At 39.9% G+C, this 20,763-nt stretch overlaps 1 protein-coding gene across 2 annotated transcripts in view; it reads left to right on the top strand.

Moving 5' to 3' along the window:
- The first annotated feature begins 974 nt into the window (after window positions 1-974).
- The window catches only part of mtmr10 (myotubularin related protein 10), a 28,540-nt gene continuing 8,751 nt past the window's right edge, over window positions 975-20,763 (top strand). The window contains exons 1-12 of one of the 2 annotated variants that reach the window (XM_084071177.1): window positions 975-1,277; window positions 1,557-1,668; window positions 3,226-3,286; window positions 5,576-5,712; window positions 6,507-6,579; window positions 9,036-9,178; window positions 13,301-13,394; window positions 14,620-14,767; window positions 17,832-17,919; window positions 18,353-18,441; window positions 19,562-19,692; window positions 20,252-20,321. In XM_084071177.1, coding sequence (XP_083927303.1) covers window positions 1,612-1,668; window positions 3,226-3,286; window positions 5,576-5,712; window positions 6,507-6,579; window positions 9,036-9,178; window positions 13,301-13,394; window positions 14,620-14,767; window positions 17,832-17,919; window positions 18,353-18,441; window positions 19,562-19,692; window positions 20,252-20,321 — 1,091 coding nt within the window. In that variant the 5' untranslated portion in view covers window positions 975-1,277; window positions 1,557-1,611. Of the gene's footprint in view, window positions 1,669-3,225; window positions 3,287-5,575; window positions 5,713-6,506; window positions 6,580-9,035; window positions 9,179-13,300; window positions 13,395-14,619; window positions 14,768-17,831; window positions 17,920-18,352; window positions 18,442-19,561; window positions 19,693-20,251; window positions 20,322-20,763 lie in introns of both variants that reach the window. The other variant, XM_084071176.1, reaches the window with a different exon arrangement.

Below are 20,763 nucleotides of genomic sequence, written 5' to 3'. Positions count from 1 at the left end.
CAAAAACAGAAAAAGTGAAAAACCATGGCACCACCTCTTTAATAATGATAACATATTGCCTAACAACTGTAAGCATATGCACAGCCATAAGTTCATCATTTTGATACAAGTGGCTTTGTGTAGTTCTCATTATAGCCCAGAATCTCAGGTACATTTAAATAAATAAAGCCCATTTTTAGCCCAATATGTTAAAAATATATATATATTCATAGATCCCCAAATAGTCTAGAGAATCGATGCACTACCGACGAAGTCCGCTAGATGTCACTCTAGCCCAAGCACGTCAGTGTCTGGCAATCCAATCACTTGTAGGCCTAAAAAAAAAGAAAAAAGAAAACAATTCAACTTATCTCACAGTGAAACATCATATTCTACTGAAGAAGCACCCTATGTATAATGATCACTGTTGGATGCTATGCTACACACGTTGTTGTGCTTGTAGATCGGCTATTTTCGGCAAGCGACACCGTCATGCAGCAAAGTATCCTATCCTCTTGATCACGTGACAGATTTACCATTTGCGCCCCGCCTCCTCTCTTCGCTGCAGCGTTGCCATGTCGGTTTATTATAAGCGACGTTGGGCTTGTTTTTCTGTAAAGTTGCTTGTAAATATTGGTAGTTGCGGGGCTTGTTTCTAAAGTGTAGTTGCTTATTAGGGCTTGTTTCCCAATGTTGTTTTAAACCAGTGGTTCTCAAACATTTTCATGTCAAGGAAGGACCCCCACAATTAATCTATATTTATCTGCACGGACCCCTATCTGAACATATTTTATGCCAGGGACTAGGACCACCATACAAGATTTGTGGTGTTAAAATGTTTCAAAAAAGATTCCACATTTTTCACATCTTCTTCAAGATTTTCGAATATCCGATAGCATGATATATCCGCTTCTTTTGGGCCCGGTTGCTTATTTCTCTCGCAACACCTGGCAACACTGTTTTCCTCCTCCTCCTATAAACATGGCCGTCGTATCCACAGCTTCAGGTCGTGTGTGTTTAGCTGAATTAATCATCATCACATAACTGCTCCAAGTCAAAGTAACAGGTGGAGAGAGAAAATGTAGGCGACGCGACGCTTTAATGAACAAAGTGGCCGTTCGTTGTGGGTGTTTATTGTGCATTAGTTTAGGGTTCAGGTTAAACAGGGAGGAGGTTGTTGACATTTTTAAAGTTGAGCTTGAAGACTTTTTTTTGCTGCTGCTGCTGCTGCTGCTAAACCAAACCAGCTCGTCATCCCACATCAAGGGAGTCGCTTCTACCAGTGACTTTGTGTGTTTGTGAGTTAAGGTTTATACCAATAGGCTTCATTTACGGTCTCTAGAAACCAATGGCATCACTCTGTCCATTTCTTTTTACAGTCGATGCTTTATACCTGCTGTGAACGAGATGGAATAATAAGCACTCTCCCATTTGCCAATGAAGAGTGTACTTGAGCATTTTTGGATTTGACTTGAGTACTTTGAGTATTTTTGTACTTGAATATTTTTGCAGCCAAGCTTATTGGGGATAACTTTGACTCCTCGAGGAATCTCTACTTGTTTGTTTCCCACGGGCAGCATCCATCCAGCTGCTGTCTTGTTTGGATTCATTCACCTGTGTAAACTATAAACGATGTTTCCTGTGAAACCCTCCAAACCAACCTTCAGATCATATCTCCCACCTGTACATGTAAGTATGTATTTGGGCTGGTGGTGTTGTTGGCTGATGGCAGCAATAGTATTTTCCATTACCAGTGGTGGAAAAAGTACCCAAAAATTGCACTTAATTAGTGTTGGTGTCAAAATGTACGTCATTTACGTACATTTTGATACCAACACTTAAGTGCACATTTTGAGTACTAAGCACCAAAAGTAAAAGTTGTCATTGTGCAGAATGTCCCATGTTTTAAAAATCTGTTGAAAATGGCAGATCTACAAGCTCACAATACATCACGATGCGATGCATGTGAGCTTTTAGAACGGCTATTTTCGAAGGGCTGAAGTGGTTATGTATGTTGTGTTATAATAATCAAAATCTACAAAGTAACTAGTGCTGTAAGTAAAGTGTTCACGTTTTCCAAACAGTACTTAAGTACAGTACTTGAGTAAATGTACTTAGTTACTTTACACCACTGTTAAACACATATAGCTGTTGGTCTATGCGTTATGCCAGTGTATGCGACTGGCATAACATTAACAACGTTTCATTCTCACTTTGATTCCTTGCTGAATCTTAATATGAGTTGTTGTCATGTGGACATGTATGATGTAAAAGGCTCTGAAACAGATAAACGTAACTATGACTCTAAAATAAGAATGTAGCCTATTATGTTGAGGCAAAGCTCCTCAAAAGAACTATCTTTTTACAGAAATGGATGTTGAATAAAATGGTGAAGGATATTGATGCAGCCATCAGCCATGGGCATTGCTTTTGTAATTATACAAAGATCCACCTAGGATGAAGCTCAAAACAAATAATGAAACTGGTTTATCTACAACAGAATGAGTATAACCTGGTAAAGGGAAGTCACCTGTGCAGACTCCTTTCACAAACGTTATTGTCATTTGTCAAGTGGCTCCGTTTCTACAGTTTCTCACTGAATGCCCTGATAGAATTTCCACATATTAATTTGCTTGGAAACTATGGTAAGATTTGTCAATTGGTTGATAGGAAGAGAATGTTCAGCAGAATTTAGGGTATATTGTCATGACAGTTGCAAAAAAGAGAAGCAAATGGGTGAGGGGTGGACTCAGGGGTGTTCACACATGTTGCATTAGTAATGCTATTTCTCACTCTTGTCATTGCAATTCCAAGCCAAACTTTAAAGTACTTGTCAGCTGGTGAGACTTGTTTCTATATTTGGCTTAATCTAGCTTTGTAAACAGAGCAGCATGGAGGTACCTTACATCACCATGACTTGCCACATGATATAACCGCTACAAAACAATCATATATGTTTAGTTCCAATCCAAGCGTGATGTATGTGTCTTGATTGCAAGCTTAGAAATCGATGAGCAGCCGCATAATGATTTTATTATTTAGGCAGTTCTATGGAATTCAGAACAGTTTCTCAGTTTCCGATCCCAGGAATCTTTTGTCTAGTTATGTTTTTGTGGGAATTGCACTCTGTCAAAATTATAGTCTTTCAACCCACTAATGACACATCTTCCCATTGTTGCCACTGCCTTGTCTGATGATCTTACATTTAACTAACCGCTAGTGTTGTTTTGTTCTCTCTATATATAGACTGATGTGAAGAAAACCGCCACACCACCTATCAAGAAGTTGGAGGCCAGGTTACTTCCAGGTGAGGCCTTTGGGCAGAATAGGGAAGGCAGGGGTGAAACTGAATGAATCAATTATACAAAATAATCTACTTTAATAAAATAATACATTTTGGTGGGAAATAGATTTGGTTGACCACTTTTAATCTGGCATCACTGTTTTGGGTATGTCCTTATAGGTGAAAAACTTCCAAAATAACTTGCTATTCTAGGAGAAACTGGCGCAGAAGCATGAATGAGTCTTAATGGAATTAGCCAGAAATGCTTCTGCTGACAAATCCCAATTCGGAGCAGTCATAGTTACCCATTCAGATTCTTAACGGTTTTGTTCCGTCAAATCCAGTTTGGTGCATACTGGGTTCAAGAGCTACGGCCGCTGTGACCCCTCAGTTTGGCCCAAACCCGCAAAACTGTGACTAAGTGAACCATTAGAGACCTCCTCCTCATCAATTCACAGGGTTGTGCTCCTCCAGATGATCAAAGCCAAAAAGCAGAGGCACAATAGTGGACAGTTGGCATCACCCAAAAGAGCCAAACCTTCATCCATATGGTTCAAGGAACCCCAAACCGTACACTGCTACTCCCTCTGAACCCCAAAACACACTGTCAACCCATCTATCAAGTGACACCGATTAGTCCACAGCTGAGCTGAATGTTTAAATTCATTATTTCCTTAAAATCAATGTTTTATTTGATGGTTTTGCTGCCCTGGCATTTAGCCTTTGTGACCTAAACATTTTCAGAACAACAAAGGCTAAGTGGCCTTGCCCTTAAAATGATGAAATTCCATGTCTGGATCAGTCTATTAAACTTATTGCAGGCCTGGATCAGTCTAATAAACTGTTAATAAAGTAATAGCTTAAAACTCTACAGGAATGTTTTTCTTAAGCAGAGAATGTTTTTGCCACGCCCAAGAATTTTGTGGGAATTTCCTTTTTAATGTCTTGTGCTCCATCCCCACTTTCTGTGCACACTACTCATCATCTGTATTTACATAGTAAAAGTTAAACACTTATTTGCATTTTACACAATCAATGCCGATTGTTCTGCCTTTGACAGTGCCCTCTCTTTACTCACATCTGAACTGTAGACGTCTGTTATGATAGCAGGTGCTGTAATAGACTTTTCCACTGTCGCTGTCTCTGGAAGAGTATGTCAGCTAAGGATGTGGAAAAAATGTCACTGGCACCACTATTTGCATGAGGAAAATCTCAAGACTTGGCTAAGCTCTCTATGCACCTTTCTGGTCAACAGAGTTTCACTCTGTTCTTAGTTTGCCATCACATCTTTCTCAGTAGTAGTTAGTTACTTATTTAGAAAAACAGAAAGAAAAACTCTTTAACCACTTAAACCCGCTAGGGTTCATGCGGTTAAAGTTCGTAATCATACAAAATGGATGATACCATGCTTTAAGTTCAGTTGGGACTTTAACTGGAACATGGCAGCTTTCACTTTGTCAATATGTAGTATTCTTGATTTGGAGACTAAAGGTGGCCACACACTCGATACTTTATTGTACAGTGTGCAACCACCTTAAGTCTTAGCAGTACACACCCTATACATAAGCATTAGATAAACACAGGTGTCCTCCTTGGCAGTAAGTTAACACAGGAAGTAAAGCTTAACTGTTGTCTGTCAGCTGATGCGACTGATCACTTTTTCTTTGAGATTTGTTTGGACTTGCTCAAAAAACAAAAACATAAACAGTGTGTCCATTTTCAACATAGAACAGTCTTATGAAGGGAAGGAAACAGTCTCCGTCTACATGTTTGACAAGTTTTTAATATGTCGAATCGGACTCCAAAACAAATACAGCTATACCAATAGCCTGAGGTTTAACCCATTACGGTAGTTCTCTCACTTTGAGTGATGATGCATCTGGTGTCTGGCATTTTGTTTTGAAATGCTTTTGGTCAAGGGTGGTATGGCCGACTTGGAAGGATTATGTTTACAAATAATACATAAAAATGTGTTGTGATTCTCATGATTTGCCACTCTTGAAAAAAAAGGTTCATATAAAGGTATACCATTGTTTTGGACGGTTACAACTGCCTTATAAAACATGGCTCAACTGACTTATAGATTTAATTCATTGAATTTTTCTGCAGGTCTCATTTGAAATGAAAGTGTTTTTTTCCTTTCTTTTGGTGGCATTAGTTTGATCTCTTAAAAAGTTAGACCATTCCTTCAAAGTACATAGGATAATACCCTACTTTATTTTTGCTGTTGCTTCCTGTGCTTATCTCTTGAATGTCTACTGGTGGTTGGACCTTAGCCTCGTGTTGTTTTTTATTCCTATTTGTTTTCACCAGGGGAGATTGTGGTTAATGAGGTGAATTTTGTGAGGAAGTGCATCGGAGCAGACAACAGCCAGGATGACCTCTGGGGGAAGTTAATATGCACCAACTTTAAGGTGTCCTTTATCACCCATGATGCCCTAGCCAAACAGGTACTTTTATTATACATCCTAGTATCATATAATCTGTTTTAGTGAATGTCTAAACATAACATTGATGGAGAATATTCTTTCTGTCAGTGTCGCTCTAATCTGTGAACATTCCTATAAAGCTCTTAACCTCTGACAGTGTTAAATATTTAACTGGCTTGAAATGGTGACTTGAAGCCATCATTTTGTTGTTTTTCAGACTTGTGTGCCCTGTGGATCCTAGAACACCCACTTTATCACTTTTACAGTCACTGACTAAGAGGAAGGAACTTTCCTGTATCTTTATGCGTGACATTTTGCTGGCGATTTGGCACACTTTCTTACAAGAGTAAATAGTCGGAACTGTTCAAAACAAACAAAAGTTCATGTTTAAGAAGGTCACTGTTGTCATAGTGCTACTTTTGTCTATAAGAACTAAGTGAGTTTCAACGGTTCTGTATTTGTTTCCTCACGCTACGGCTTGGCTTGGTTCTCAGAACCTAATTTGAGGAGGAGGTACTGACCGTTAGTTCTGGAAACACAGAACTCAGGACTTATACTTATAGCAGTTCTACAAGCACACAATCACATTGTGACTCGTTGTGAGCTTGTACATTGGCTATTTTCGCTTTTTTAATGGTTCATTTTTTATGACATACGTCCAGGTGGTTCTGGATAAACGTGAACCAAAACATCACAGAACTTCACGGGTTCAGCAAAGTTTCAGGTCATGGAAGGTTCTGGGTTACCCCTCGTAGTCGAAAAGAGCCAATTGTCAAAATCCTGAGGTGTTTGTCTTTGTTTTTCTTTCAACACAGAGGTTCCAAGTGGCCCACTGTCTTCTTGGAGAACATGACATCCCCCTTGCCTGTCTGGAACAAGTGGTGACAGGTACTCCTGCTGCTACTATGTTTGCAATCTTAACCAAATCATCTACCAGTCGCTGACAAGTGTTGATGCACTTGTTCACCATAAACAAGAGACTGTAATTGATGATGTACTACTCTTAGGAGAGACATAATATCATATCACTAATTGACTGTTTGGTAATGTGACTAATCTGTCAAAAAATATTAATATATTAATATAATGTTGACCAGAGACCCCCAGGGGGTCTGTACTTGGCCCCTCCTTTTTTCCCTCTACATCAAATCTCTTCACCAAAAATTGCTGATTTACAAGCTTGTAGCTTATAGATCTGCTTTTTTTGCAGAATGTTTACCTTTTTTAATAGGGACGCTAGGGTTCTTGTGGTTAACTCAGCAAAACTACATTGGCCTTCCATGCACACATCAGAGCTGTTTAATTACAATCTTTGAAATATCTGAAGTTTTCCAGACACTCATATACTGTATTTGCATTCCACAGTCATATTATACAGTCATAATTCAAAATCAATCTGCCCAGGACTAATGAATAGGTTTTCTGTGGCTGTCAGGTCTGGTTGGTTGCCATTCCCTGGTCAGTGATGTGATGGCCTCTCCACAGATGAGAACACAGCCCAGGCGTTGGACAATGACCGGGCAGCCTAGTTAGGATTAGCCTTGTTTATATATCTCATTACTGTCGTGTGCTGACATGGCAAGCCTAATCCCTGAGCGAGGTTGTTTTTTGTGTTCAACTGATGAGGCTTTGTTTCCCCCTGGCTTTCCCTCAAACAAAGGTCATTTGTGCTAGCGATGGTTTGGCAAAAACACTCAAAAGGTCAATCTAATTTGTATGGGTTACTTCACTTATTTGTTGTTGGCATTCCACGTCTTTGGACTGGCTATCATGTGGCTAACATTCAAAATGGCAAGTTCACAACACATTGCGAAGTGATCTGACCTGTAGATCTGCTAATTTCGACAGATATTTAGTGTAGAGCAAAAACGGTAGTATAGAGCCCTTGGGAATCTGCTCAACTAAGTGTAGGGGTTAAGTGGTTAACACTGCAATGGAAGGTTGTTTGTAAGGGTGTACATTTGTCTGTTGCGAGCAAATACTTTTTTCCTCACAATGCATAATGATAATTACTTGATAGATTGATTTGTCAATGAGACATGGAAATCCTTTGACTCATCTAAAGCAGTTAGTGTGATAGTATTGACGCATTCACCCACTAAAACACCCTGTAAACAAAAACATACTTTTATTTTAAACAAACATGATACAGGTTTTCCTACACTATCTGTTGGCAATATCAAACTGCTCTCTACAGGGTCCCCACGGTCATGAAATTCCTGGAAATATTTTGAAATTAAAAAAAAAAAAATCCAGTACTGGAAAAGGTTTGAAATTGATCAAACATCATCAAAGGTCCTGGAATTTATCAAGGGTCCTGGAAAAATATTTGGCTATGCATTGTTTTTGGCTATTGATTTTGTTAAAACAAAACCTTTTCATAAACATGAATAATATTACACGAAATATGTAACATAAGTAGTTTTTCGCCGAACGGCCTGTGTGACGGCAGCCTAATGTATGTCTCAAACTTTATTTTTGCTACACTGCCTATCTTTGGGCATTCTACATAGGAGTAAGAGACACATTATTGCGCCGAATGATTGTTATATAGGCCTGGAAATTGGGCTAAATATTCTGGAAAAGTTTTGGAAAAGTTTTGGAAATTCATTGCTAAAAATGTGTGGGGACCCTGTCTCTAACTAGTGAGTCTCTCAAGACAGACTGTTGGCTCACACAATTTGTAAATGCTTTATAGTCATGCTACAGAAACGGGAGATAGGCTCCTGCCCTATGGGCCACATGGCTCGAAATATATCACTTCTGCTTTTCTGGTTCTGGGTAAAATCATGTGCTGACTTTTCACTTTGAGTTTTGCTGAGGCATTCACTTAATTTCATTTTAATAATTAAAATAAAGACATGATAACCATATTGAACTAGCCACATAAAGCAAATTATGGCTTCCTTTTTGAACAGCTCCGTAACTAATGATTTATTTAAACACTGTTACATTTGTAATGTTACAACAACTGTTACAACAATTTGTGCAGTTATTCTGATATGATCATATTGTAAGAATAATATATGCAGTGTGTTTAGTATACTTAGAGTACACAGTTATCAGTTCACCAAACTAATATATTTTTGTTTAAATGTTCTAATACGAACTGCCAAGGCAACAATACTGTCACTGTCAGACAATTATTTAACTATTCTGACAGATCCCTGGAAGTTTGAATGCAAGCACACTGCATTAAAATGTACTTATAAGGTCCATAGTTGCCATGGTACCGAGTACTATACAAATATATTACTTAATACTTCCTGTTCTCTTCTAACTATTCCAGGCATCGGTCTATCAGCATTATTTCAGTTCTGTTATTTTCCCTCTGTTCCTCCTAGTGAATGATGCCAAGGGGAAGAGGAAAGTTCTGGGGTCAAACCAAAAGCTGAAGTTCAGTCCCACTGAACTTATACTGTACTGCAAGGACTTTAGAATTGTCAGGTTCTGCTTTGACGAGGCAGGTCCTGAGAGTGCCAAGAAGGTGAGTGAACCTGAAGTTTCCCCCAAAGAAAAACGATTGTATTGTGTCATTTATAAATGGTGTATTGTAAATGGTAGCATTTCATGTTTCGGTTTAATTCAGTGAATACATAATGGCCTCTTCTTTAAACTTCAGCTCAGTGGGTTTTCAAAACCATGTGTTTTGGCACTAGCATTGGCTCACAGGATGAAGGAATGAGCCTTCTTCCTTATCTTCCTGTTCTTAGTCAGTGGCAGTTTTCAAATATTTCTTTAAAAAATATAGCGAAAGTAGACGATCTGCAAAATCACAATGTGCCGTGGCTCGTTGTGAGCTTCTAGATCGGCTATTTTTGCCAAATGTTCGCCTATTATGGCATGCACAGAATGGGGACTATAGGGTACATTTTTAAAAGTACAAATCTCTGCATAGGCCGTTCGTTGGGTGTAGGTCTTTGCCCACTAATCTTTTCCTCCCCGGCCGTCCAGACTTAACTGTCCTTCAGACTTGTCCCCGAGCCAGCAAACAATGTTAAATGGTTATCTCCAACTTGACAGGAACCCTGATGCAGTGCACTGTGCAAACTTTGGTTTGGTAGCTTCCACTGGAAATCACCTGTCTATCTTTCCAATAAATACGATCAGCGTTGTGTCCTTGAATCAAAAACCTCTTCTTTTTTTCACAAAAACTAAAAAACATCCCTTCTTTACGCTGACCAGTTATAGTCTTTTTTTTTTATTCATTGTCTAATACTATGTTGTCTATTAGTCTTCTTTCACTCTTGCACTCAAGGAATATCCACCTCTTTGCCTATTAATAGCTACACTTGGAGTGGCATCTACTATCTTATCAATAGATTTGGTAAATAAATCCTTGAACATAAGTTGTTCATGTTAACTTATGTGGTGTTAGCATAAAGAATATACAAGTAAATATACATCCCTTAAAAGGCTGAATATCATATTTGAATTTTCAATATCTTTGGTATTGCAAAGAAATCGAAAGGAGAACTCCACTTGGTATTTCAGTTGGTATCATATCTCAACAGTGCTGTATTGCTCTGGCCCCTAGTAACCACTGAGTCTGTCGCAGTCCTTTTCAGCTGGGTTGGGTGGATCTAATGCTGCCTGCATGTTAATGTAGTTGCCTCAGTGGTCCTCTTGGCAACGACTGCCGCTGCCTAACAATTTGAGTGTAACATAATAATTTCACATTGTGACTCTGACTCATGACTCCGAGGCAGATTAGAGTCACAGATGTTTAATTTTTCAAAGGAAAGCTCTGCTCAGACAGCCCTGTAGATCAAAGTGAGGAGTGACTTTTAGTAAGATGGTTGACTTGTTTTCACCAATGCCCCCTTTTTTCCTTTTGGCTGAGGAGGACTGAAGGGTTTCCCTGGTTATGGCATCTCAGTCAGCTCTGTCTGTCATTGGCTGCTTTTTGTGGTAACTAGCATTTAGAGCTGGGCAATGAACAGATATTTAGAACCAATAACCGATTTAATCTTGCTCGTGTAGGTTAATCGAATAATCGAGAAGCCAGGTTTTTGTTTTTTAATTTCGTTTTTTATTTCTTATACTGTATATCAACGAATGGACCCAAGTTTTTTTTATAATCTACTAAATCAATTGGTCTGATTAACCACTTAACCCTGTATTATACTTCGTTGTATAATGGTGGTGAACAAAAATAGCCGATCTGCAAGCACAACGCGTCGCATCGCATGACGCATTGTGAGCTTGTAGATCTGTTATTTTCAGTTTTTTAAATAATCATTAATTAATCATAATCGAGGCAGAAGTTTGAAGTAATCATGAATCTTTTGATTTGAAGTCAATTCGCCCAGCCCTACCAGCATTATCCTTTAACTGGGCTTCTCCAGATCTTTATGCCTGCTTAGTTCATTCGGAAAATTGGACATGAACCCATTTAGGGAGAAAAGGTCAGAAGGCGTTTTTAGAATCGGCCTCAGGTCTAAATGGGTTAAGGTCTGTCTGCTAGGAGAAAGACATAGGAAAAGCAAACTGTCACCTTGCACAGATGTTGCCCAGCCCCTGGGAACATGTGACGGCTGGCTAGGGAGCTTTAAATTCACCACCACAAAAAACGGCCCACAGGAACAGAAAATCCATTCAGCCCTGTAACTCCCTGACCACACTACAAACACAGATGTGTGACAGGTTCTCCAATGTCTTTGGAAGTGAGAGAATTTGGAAGTAAAGTGCTTGAGATTAATTGATATTTATACACATTGGTATGTACGGGAAGATCTCCAGGAGGCAGGAGCTCTGAGCTACCTGCTGAGCCACTAAGTCATTACAGTGAAGCCTCTGTGTATCTCCTTTGAAACTGTGCGACTAAAATGCATACAAAGTAGGGCTGCAATCATTGATTATTTTGTTCTTTTTGATTAATCAAATCATTGAAATGTGTTTTTATTTTTATATATCAACAAATCAACGTTAAAAGTTATTATGGATTTTCTTATAATCAAAATCTATTAGTCTGATTAACCAATTAAGCCTATTTTATTCGTTGTCGCGCACAAAATGCGGAAATAGCCGATCTACAAGCTCACAAAGTGCTACCCGTTGTGGATAAACTCATTTATTGATTATAATTGATAAAATCGATTAATTCAATTTACTGTTGCACCCCTACATAAAACACAAAGTCGCTCTTCTTATTCCCAGCCGGCACAAGTCATATGTCATCATAGTATGTGTGTCAGGTTTAGGGTAAGCATATTCAGCTTGCATAACAGTATACTATGTGTAACGTTTAGGGTAGTATATACAGCCAACATTAACAATGTGTGTAAGGGTGAGAGTAGCATATTTACAGTAGTTAACATTAACATTTCTATGTGACACCGCCTTGAACACGATCTCATCCGACCAGAATAGGCACTTGTCTGTAAAAACAATTACATGTGAAACGTTTCCGGTCATTCCTGTGCATTGAGGATTGAAATAGTAAAATAGAGGATTTAACCGCTTCCCCTGGCTCCTTGTGAGTCTATATGGGGACGACATGTACGTATGTAATTACAGTGTGAACCTAAAACAGGGCACAGTCCTTGTTTTCCTTTGTGACATATGGAGCAACGCCAATCTATAATAGCTTATTTTGCCATAGGAAATTACAGAGTTAAGAACAGCAGTGTCTTGCACGTGCACTCGCACACAGACATACACACTCTCTCCCTCCCTCCCTCCCTCCTCGTACCCTCTTGTGTTATTCACAGCTCTGACACTGAATGGACGGCATTGTGTGATTTTGTAGTCATGCCACAGAAAGATTCAGTCCTGTAACCCAAGAGCAATGCGCTTTCTGCTAGAATTGGCTTTTCTAGGTCCCACTTGTTCCTAGGTTTGCTGTGGTTAAGAGTGGAGGCTGCAATAAACTAATGGACCACATGAAAATAGAAGGGTCGATTAAGGTTTACAACCTTTTATTTTTTTGCTACGTTGTTTTGCTATTAAATGAAATGAAATTTAATTTTTAATACACCGACAAATTCAAATTCAACCACCACCTCATTGAACCATTGAATTGAAGACCAGATTATTCTTGGGTTGTCTAATCAATATTATTGTGACTCAAATGTTTAGAAAAAAGTGATTATTTTGACATACGTAAATAAAGAAATCAGTCGGTAGAGCACCTGCCTTTGGACCACAAGGTCATGGGTTCTATACCGGGCACCGCCAACGCAGCGTATGAGTAGCACGGCTTGGGTGCGGAAAGTACTGGGAGCTGATGGTAGGTGCTGCGCTCCATCTCAGCAATCCATCTCCCAGGGGTCTAGCACATTGAAATGGGGTTGGACTCCCGTGTTCTCGGCTGATACCTTCTTACTTAAGCTATAAGTACTAACCTGAAATAAGTTACTCCATGCAGAACCCTCTAAGGAGCCATGTGCTTCACATATTGAAAGGTACTCAAGTAGTACACATCTTATTGTTCTGCTGAAAACTTGCAAGTTGGCCTATGTGACTCATACAGATCAATATTAAGATGTATATCTAAAAGGACAGATATGCAGAGATTACATGAATGTATATATTGATATCCCACTGCTTGTAAAGTTGACATCACTTTGAAAGAAATTCATTTTCTTATCCCATCTTTTTATTTCAGGTTTGCCTCGCCATTGCTCACTACTCCCACCCTGCTGATCCTCAGCTTCTGTTTGGTTTCGAGTATTTAGGGAGACGATACTACGGCTCCTCAGGTATACCCAACATGCACATTTTTGGCACACCTGCTCTAGTTTGCCAAAAGCTTTGATAGTCTCTATATACCAGTGGTGTCAACGACCCCCAAATTGATACGTATTTGGCTGCGATTTTTGAATAGCCAGAGTATAAAATGGGTCTTAAAGTGCTTAAACTGATTTTGATGCAATATTAACTTTTAAACTGCCAGAGTAATAGTGTGACACTACTGCCTGCGAAAACGAGCGATTTTACTGTACCTTTGAAAAATCATGGAATATTCTCTGTGACCTCCGTCCTCACGGAGATCGCCTCATTACACGCTCTCGTGCGTGTAACTGGCCACACATTCAGCTGTGGCCAGTTGAATGTGGCTTGTTTTTGCCGTAAAGCAAGAGGAACATAGATGCAACCATTTCCCCACAGGAAATAAACGGGACGTAAACATGCTTTTATTTTTTTAAATGACGTCAATTCCGGGTCCGTCGTCATCAGGCAGTGAAGCATCATTCATAGGTTAGATAACAGCGCCATCTGGTGGAAAACCACTGAAAACACAAAACTCGTCAGAACTCGTTAGTGGCAGGTTGGGCCTTGGCAGAATCTGACGAGGGAATGCAAAGAGTTAGCTTATTCCTGGAGCCCACTTTGAGACAGAGTCCTGCACGGGTCCAATTTTGAGAACCGTAGACCGACCCGTCACCTGTGATTATTTCAAAATACGAACCAGACCAGCCCCGCCCGTCAAATAAACGACCCGTTGTCCCCCCGTTTACCCGTGATTACATGCAGAGTAAAATGTAAATCCTATTGAAAAGTGTGTTGAAAAAGATAGCAGCCTTCAACAACAGCGCATTCAGTGGTCAGGTTCGTACAGAAATCAAGTGAAGACAGAAGATACGTGTCGTTGTTAACGTCGTCAGATGGTTTTAATTTGAAGGTTTAACGGGATTTTCAATGTGTTTTTGTGAGTTAAGATAACTGACTAGCGTGCTCCTTGCAGTTGTGCTGTGTTAAGTTACACAAGTGACGTTGTTTGGGCGGAAACAGTGCTCTCTGATTTTCACAATAAAATGATACCCGCCCGCGATTAGTTCAGTACCGCCCGTACCCGGACTCTGCTTTGAGAACCACTGCCCTTCCGAATGATCAGTCACTAGCCAGGTTTTTATTTCATGGCATTGAATGTGCGTCTCATCTATTTGAGTATTGATCGTGGCTTTGCATGACCCATGTCCCCAGGGGAGCGAATCAATGGTGCTGTTCCAGGAGGAGGATTGCAGACCCCCCTCTTTGACCGCCCATCTGAGTGGGATAGAGAGATCAAGAGGACGGGCGCAGCTGAGTGGAGGGTGTGCTCCATCAACGAGGGTTACGTCATCTCGCCTACGTAGGTTCATCTGATTGTTTATTATTTGTTAGCAAATAACACTGAATATCTTTGGCCAAGCATGCATGTTACTCATTCAGTCAGAGATGCACCCTTCGTCTGTATAGCTGTAATAGCTGTATTAACCTTTATTAAAGTGCCCTTTTTAACGTTTAAAATGTAATAATATGCTGTACTTAACCTCATCAACCAACTACTCATACTTCATTGAGTCCCTCCAGGGGTTTATACTAGGCCCCCCTATTTTTTCTCTTCACACAAAATATCTTTGCGGACAATAGCCAATCTTCAAGCTCACAACGTATCAGGTTTACAGGTATAAACAGGTGGGTGACATCTTTTTTTCCTACAAGCTCCATCATTTGTAGTTCTCAGGAAAGGGAAGAGGAATGGAGATAGAAATAACTGAGTAAAACGTTGTGAGCTTGTAGATAGTCCGTTTGTACCGACTGTTTGCCCTAGAATAGGGATGCTTGGTTCACGTGGTTAAGCTCACTGTCTTACTTCATGATTGATTGTTCAGCAAAACTTGCCGTGAAGTTGAGTGAAACATTTGGCCTCATAAGGCAGAGTTTTCCGACCTCAGAATCAGAAACCTGTAAATCACAGTTTTACAGGTGTAAAACAGTGGGTGCAATTCGTTTTTCTGCAAGCGTTTTTGTTATTTCCATAAAGGAGAAAGGGGGAAGAAGAAGGGGGACAAGGGAAAGGGAGAGCGCTCAACAAAAACAACAATTTATCTACTGTGCTCCTGATAAAAATAGTCCAGATTCTTCTAAAAAGTAAAAGAAAACAGTGAAAATAGCAGATCTACAAGCTCTCCTCGCATCACATTGTGGCGCGTTGTGAGCTTGTAGATCACTATTTGTGGTATGAGTGTATATAGGTCTAAAGTGGTTAAGATAGGGCTAAAGTGGATAACATGTTGAAAACAAGATTGTGTGTGGGCGTGTGCGTGCATGTGTGTGCATGCATGTGTGGAGTATCTCAGATGCGAACGTGTGTTTCCCCACCAGTTTCGGTAGCGCAGACGCGCTAGTTGTAATAACACGCCCCCTGCTTCGCCCCTAGTCATGCAGTAATGGTGAAAAATAATGCTTAGCGATAATTTACGATTCTGTGCCTATCGGTACATAACTCGGACGGGGCTGAGTAGGCTCAAGCGTGCTTCGCAACCTTCAGCACGGCAACTTGTGCGTTTTAACTCGCTCGATGGTGCTTCTCGTGGCTCAAGTTCGCTTGAGACTGCGGCCCTCCGTCCCGGTCCAAAACTATACTTCATCTGTGAAAAAAAGTAGTCTGCGTCAGCGGTTATTGGAAAAAGTAGTGTCGATAGCGGAGTCGAACCCTGGAGGTGTGGGTTGGGAGTCTAGTGATTTATGAGGCATGCCACTGACACTGGTGCTGAGATGGGGTATTCGGGCTGTATTAGAATGTGACAACGCCCACCATTCCCAACTCTTCTAATGTAGAGCAAAAGAAGCCACGCCCGGGGCTACTGAGACTGGTGGGGAAACACACGTTCGCATCTCAGATGGGGTCAATAAGGAGCCAAGGACAAAAGGCTGGGAACCAGTGCCATATGGGACTGTGAGATTTGCTCAAGCGCCGCAAGGCAGACTTCATGGAGAGGAATGTCAATGTTTAAGTAATGGTGGTTTGGTAATGTCATAAAGTTTGGAAGGTACATGGTTTTCTTTGACATTTTTAAAATGGCTCAACTGTTAATAATTGCAGCTTTTACAAGTATTGTCTGAGCCATAATCCCATAGATGTGGCATCTCAGCAACATCAGACTGTCTTATTAGCCCGTATTTACAACACACAGGATTAACTCTTTACTTGACGTAAACTGTAAATTGAAGTTAAAGCCCTAATACAGGTTTCAAACGGTTTACAACAGGGGATATTTGTGGTTTAAATATTACAATGGAAAGCATGAGGAGGAAGTCCCAGTTCTTTATTTAGGTATGCAGGTGTATTAGTATATTACAATGGCAAGCATGAGGAGGAAGGCCCAGTTTTTTTGTTTAGGTATGCAGGTGTATTAGTATTAGAGTATAATACTTATAGTATAATAGCTTTTATAATAGAAATATGATGAACGCTAGCTTTTGTATAGAAATATGATGAACGCTAGCTTTTGTAATAGAAATATGATGGACGTGTTTCTTAATGACTTGACTCTGAGATCAGTTTGTTTTGCACAGTTTAACAAAGTTTTTCGAAAGATTTTGAGTACTTATACTTAAGGTACATTACATATATTTGATGCCAGTACTGTTAACGTTTTGAATGCAGGACTTTTACTTGAGATTTTTATTGCCAAAGGCAGCACAACAGTTTGTGATACAGGTAGAGGGCAAGAAAAGTACTGCAGATACAGCAGGGTAAAAATACATCACAGTCAAAAGAAACACCTTGTAACAGAGTATTTCTACATTGTGGTAAACAGAAGTTTCATGTGGTGTTTCTGAATGTGCGCGGTACAAGTATTGCCTAACTGAAACTACTAGACTAGTAAGCTATATATAGTAAGTGGTTTCCCTGATTTCTCAATCCAAGTACCCCTTCCTCCAAAACAATGTTTTGCAAAATGTATTGCTTTCTATTTCTCAGGTCTTTTATTTAATTTGTTTTAACACTTTACAGATAAGCAGGACAGGTTCACACAAAGTTTGTCTCTCACATACCCCTGTAGTACCTCCGCATACCCGTAGGGGTGTACGGTAACCCTATTTGAGAAACACTGAGCTATAGGATGCAAGCCTGTTGCCACATTGAAGCAGGAATGGGAGAAACAAAGAGTTCTTGTGAACTACAGTATAAGAAATGCATGAGGCAGGAGTAAAAGGATATGCCAAGTTAAATAAATGCACTGCTCCTTCACCTCCTACTCCAATAGAATGGTACTAATTCCCTAATTTAGGGATCAAGTGTGACCAGGGGCACAGTTCTAGTAGAGTAGCATGCACCCATGCACTACTATTTCTATTTTGTTCCCCCTTTCTTTTTATGTGTAATGTCTGCCTTGTTTTTCAACATCTCACCCCCACCTTTTTAGCCTTTCCGAGTACTTTGTGGTCCCAGCATCCCTGGCAGATCAAGATCTAAAGCAGTACTCCAATTACTTCACGGATAAACGCATCCCTGTAAGTAACGGGCCTCTTTTACCTCCATCAAATGCTTGCTACATCTGCTGTTCCTTTCCTTCATTGAGCATGCCTTTTTTGGTGTGTTTTTTGTTGTTGCTATACCTCTAGTGGAAACTACTAAGTATTAATGATGAGACCTAAGTGGATTGTGTACTCTGTTGTGTTAAGCCTAATTTATTTTCTGTAGCACGACAATGTCACTTGCCAAAAAGAACTGATCTACACGCTAACGTCACGTGTCACGATGCACTGTTAGCCTGAACCTGAAGCCTGTCTTTCAGTGGAGCAGTAGTTCTCAAACCTTTTCATGTCAAGGACCCCCAAATTAATTTGTGTTTGGACATGGACCCCCATCTGAAAATATTTTGTGGAACACTTTTCAAAAATGTTCCACTGTCACTGTCTGATTTGTGTATATGTCTGCTACTAGCTGTGGTGTTGGAACCACCCTAATGGGAGTGCTCTAGTCCGCATGGCCAGCATCAGTGAGCCAACACAGCTGAGGAAGCTGGACCAGAGGTACAGTAAAACCCAGAGTTCATATCGTGGCTGTTGGGTGGAAACCTTGGATGTCCAAAAGCGTTACTTTTTCAGGAAATGGGAAAAATTGCAATGGATCCGATGTAGTTATTATTTAGTAATATATTTCAGTAGCTGTAACAGTGATATAAAATTGGAAAGAGTAAATAGTTATGTTCCTATTTGCCGCTAAAAGTAGTTTCGTTTTAGAAACGCGTTAATTAGTAATGCATTAAGCGTGGTCCATACTATTCCTGACGCACAAAGTTTTCTTCGGGAAGGTCAGGCTTTCCTGCACAAAGGTTGGAAAGACAATGCCATCCATACTTCTCTCCTGTTCAAGAAAGGGTAGACATAGCTCTTTCCGAACCCATGTTTTGCATTTGGGACGACGGTTTCCATGGACAAGTCAGCACTTGGTACCATTCTGGTCTTCTTAACAAATATAACATCTCTAAAGTGTTGCAGATAGATTTCAATGATACTTATAACTTATAGCAGACCGGGGAGACGGGACACGGAGCGGGAGGAACACCCGTTTCCACAGGATCATACTGCAGTTATGACTTATGAGTATCATTGAAATCTCTTTGCAACACTTTAGAGACGTTATATTTGTTTGAGACCAGAGAGTGGTACTAAGCGCTGAATGGGAGAATGCATTGACTTTCAAGGGACCCTGGATACTGTTGTCGGTTGTCCAAAATACAAAAAGGTATCCTGGGTTCGAAAAGGGGTTAGGATAGACCCAGGTGGATGGGGATAGAAAAAAAACTAAAATTCACATACCCAACCGACCAATCACACTCGTTCGGCAACATCTAGAAGTGCAGAATTCTGAAATAAAGTTTGGGAGAATGCTCTTCAGAAGTTGCAGGTGACGTCATTTTGTAAATATCACGTCCCTACCAGAAGAAAACTTCAGGTGTCGGAAGGAGTATGCAATTAGTCACACCACAATGCTTAATGAATAACATCAAATTGAGAAATACAATTGTCATTGCATTGGAACATTAATGTTACGTTTATCTGTATTCAGAAACAATCTACTGTTGGAATGTTAACCTAACCATTTCATTATACTTCTAATCCAATCACCAACATGCCTTTGCTGTGGTAGAATATGCACAGCTATAACAAAGAGCCACCCCCAGCACGGCGATGTCTTAAGATCAGAATTGGACCAAAGCCTGCCTAACATCCAGGACATCCAAACTGCTTTTGTGAAAATCAAGCAGAGCTGTGTCATAGGTGAGCCAAATTACATGATTCCATTAAGCCATTCAATCCGGGAACGCATCTATGTCATTTTAGATTCATTCATAGCGCGGCACAGAGTGCAGCGCTATGAGCTTGTAGATCTGCTATTTTTGAAAAATCTTGAAAATGTGTGCAAATCTTTGAATATATCATTTTTAAAGCAAACATTTGTAACTTCTGGGGGGGGGTCCCTGGAACAAAACATTTTCAGATGGGGCTCCGCTAAATCCTAGCAGTTGCTATATCAGTCGTGCTCCAACTTTTCCATGTCAAGGACCCCCCAAAATGATGTATTTGGCCGCGCAATTTTTTGAATAGCAAAAGAAATCTAAAATGACACAAGATGCTTTCCTGGTCTTAATAGGTTAAAGGCACTGAATTAACGAGCTAATCAATTTATAGTAGATCAAGGATTTTATTTCCTGCAGTGTTACGTCTTTGTGTGCAGCGTGGTTATTGCTTATGCCTTCCAAGAGAATAGATTTCTGGATGTACTGCACCAAATCTACAAATGTATACAAACCTTTTCTACTCTTGACATTGTATGCAGATCCATTCGAGGAGTCTGAAAAGAAATGGTTTTCATCCATTGAAAGTTCGCAATGGCTGGACTATGTCAGGTATGTACAAATATTTAGATGTCCTGTCACACTGGGGTGGCTTCAGAAAGTTGAAAAGTTTGTGGTGAAAAGATTTTTATGAAGCAAAATGTCCATGACTTCTTCATGGTGATGTGAATATCAGCCAGATAAGCAGGGAATTTTAAGGTGCGTTTGTCAACCTGAAAGTTTCATTTGAAAATATATGGAAATAGGGTATTTATTCCAAAACCTAAAAAAACTGTGGTATTCTTTGGAAAATAGTCAGCAATAATGTTACGGGTAAATGATGTGTAGTCAATAGGCTTCATCTCATGATTTGCCAAACATTTGTTCAAGGGCTTGTTAATTATCTGGGATTCATTATATGACTGTGCAACTACTTAATATATATGGAAACAACTAATTGATAAACATTGAACTTGTGAATTTAGAGGAAACGGTAGATGTTAATTAGACGTAG

Source organism: Gymnoscopelus microlampas (assembly GCF_963454915.1).
Source record: "Gymnoscopelus microlampas genome assembly, chromosome: 1".
Classification (NCBI taxonomy): Eukaryota; Metazoa; Chordata; class Actinopteri; order Myctophiformes; family Myctophidae; genus Gymnoscopelus; species Gymnoscopelus microlampas.
Note: the sequence above shows the minus strand (reverse complement) of the source record. Positions and strands in the feature narration are given on the sequence as shown.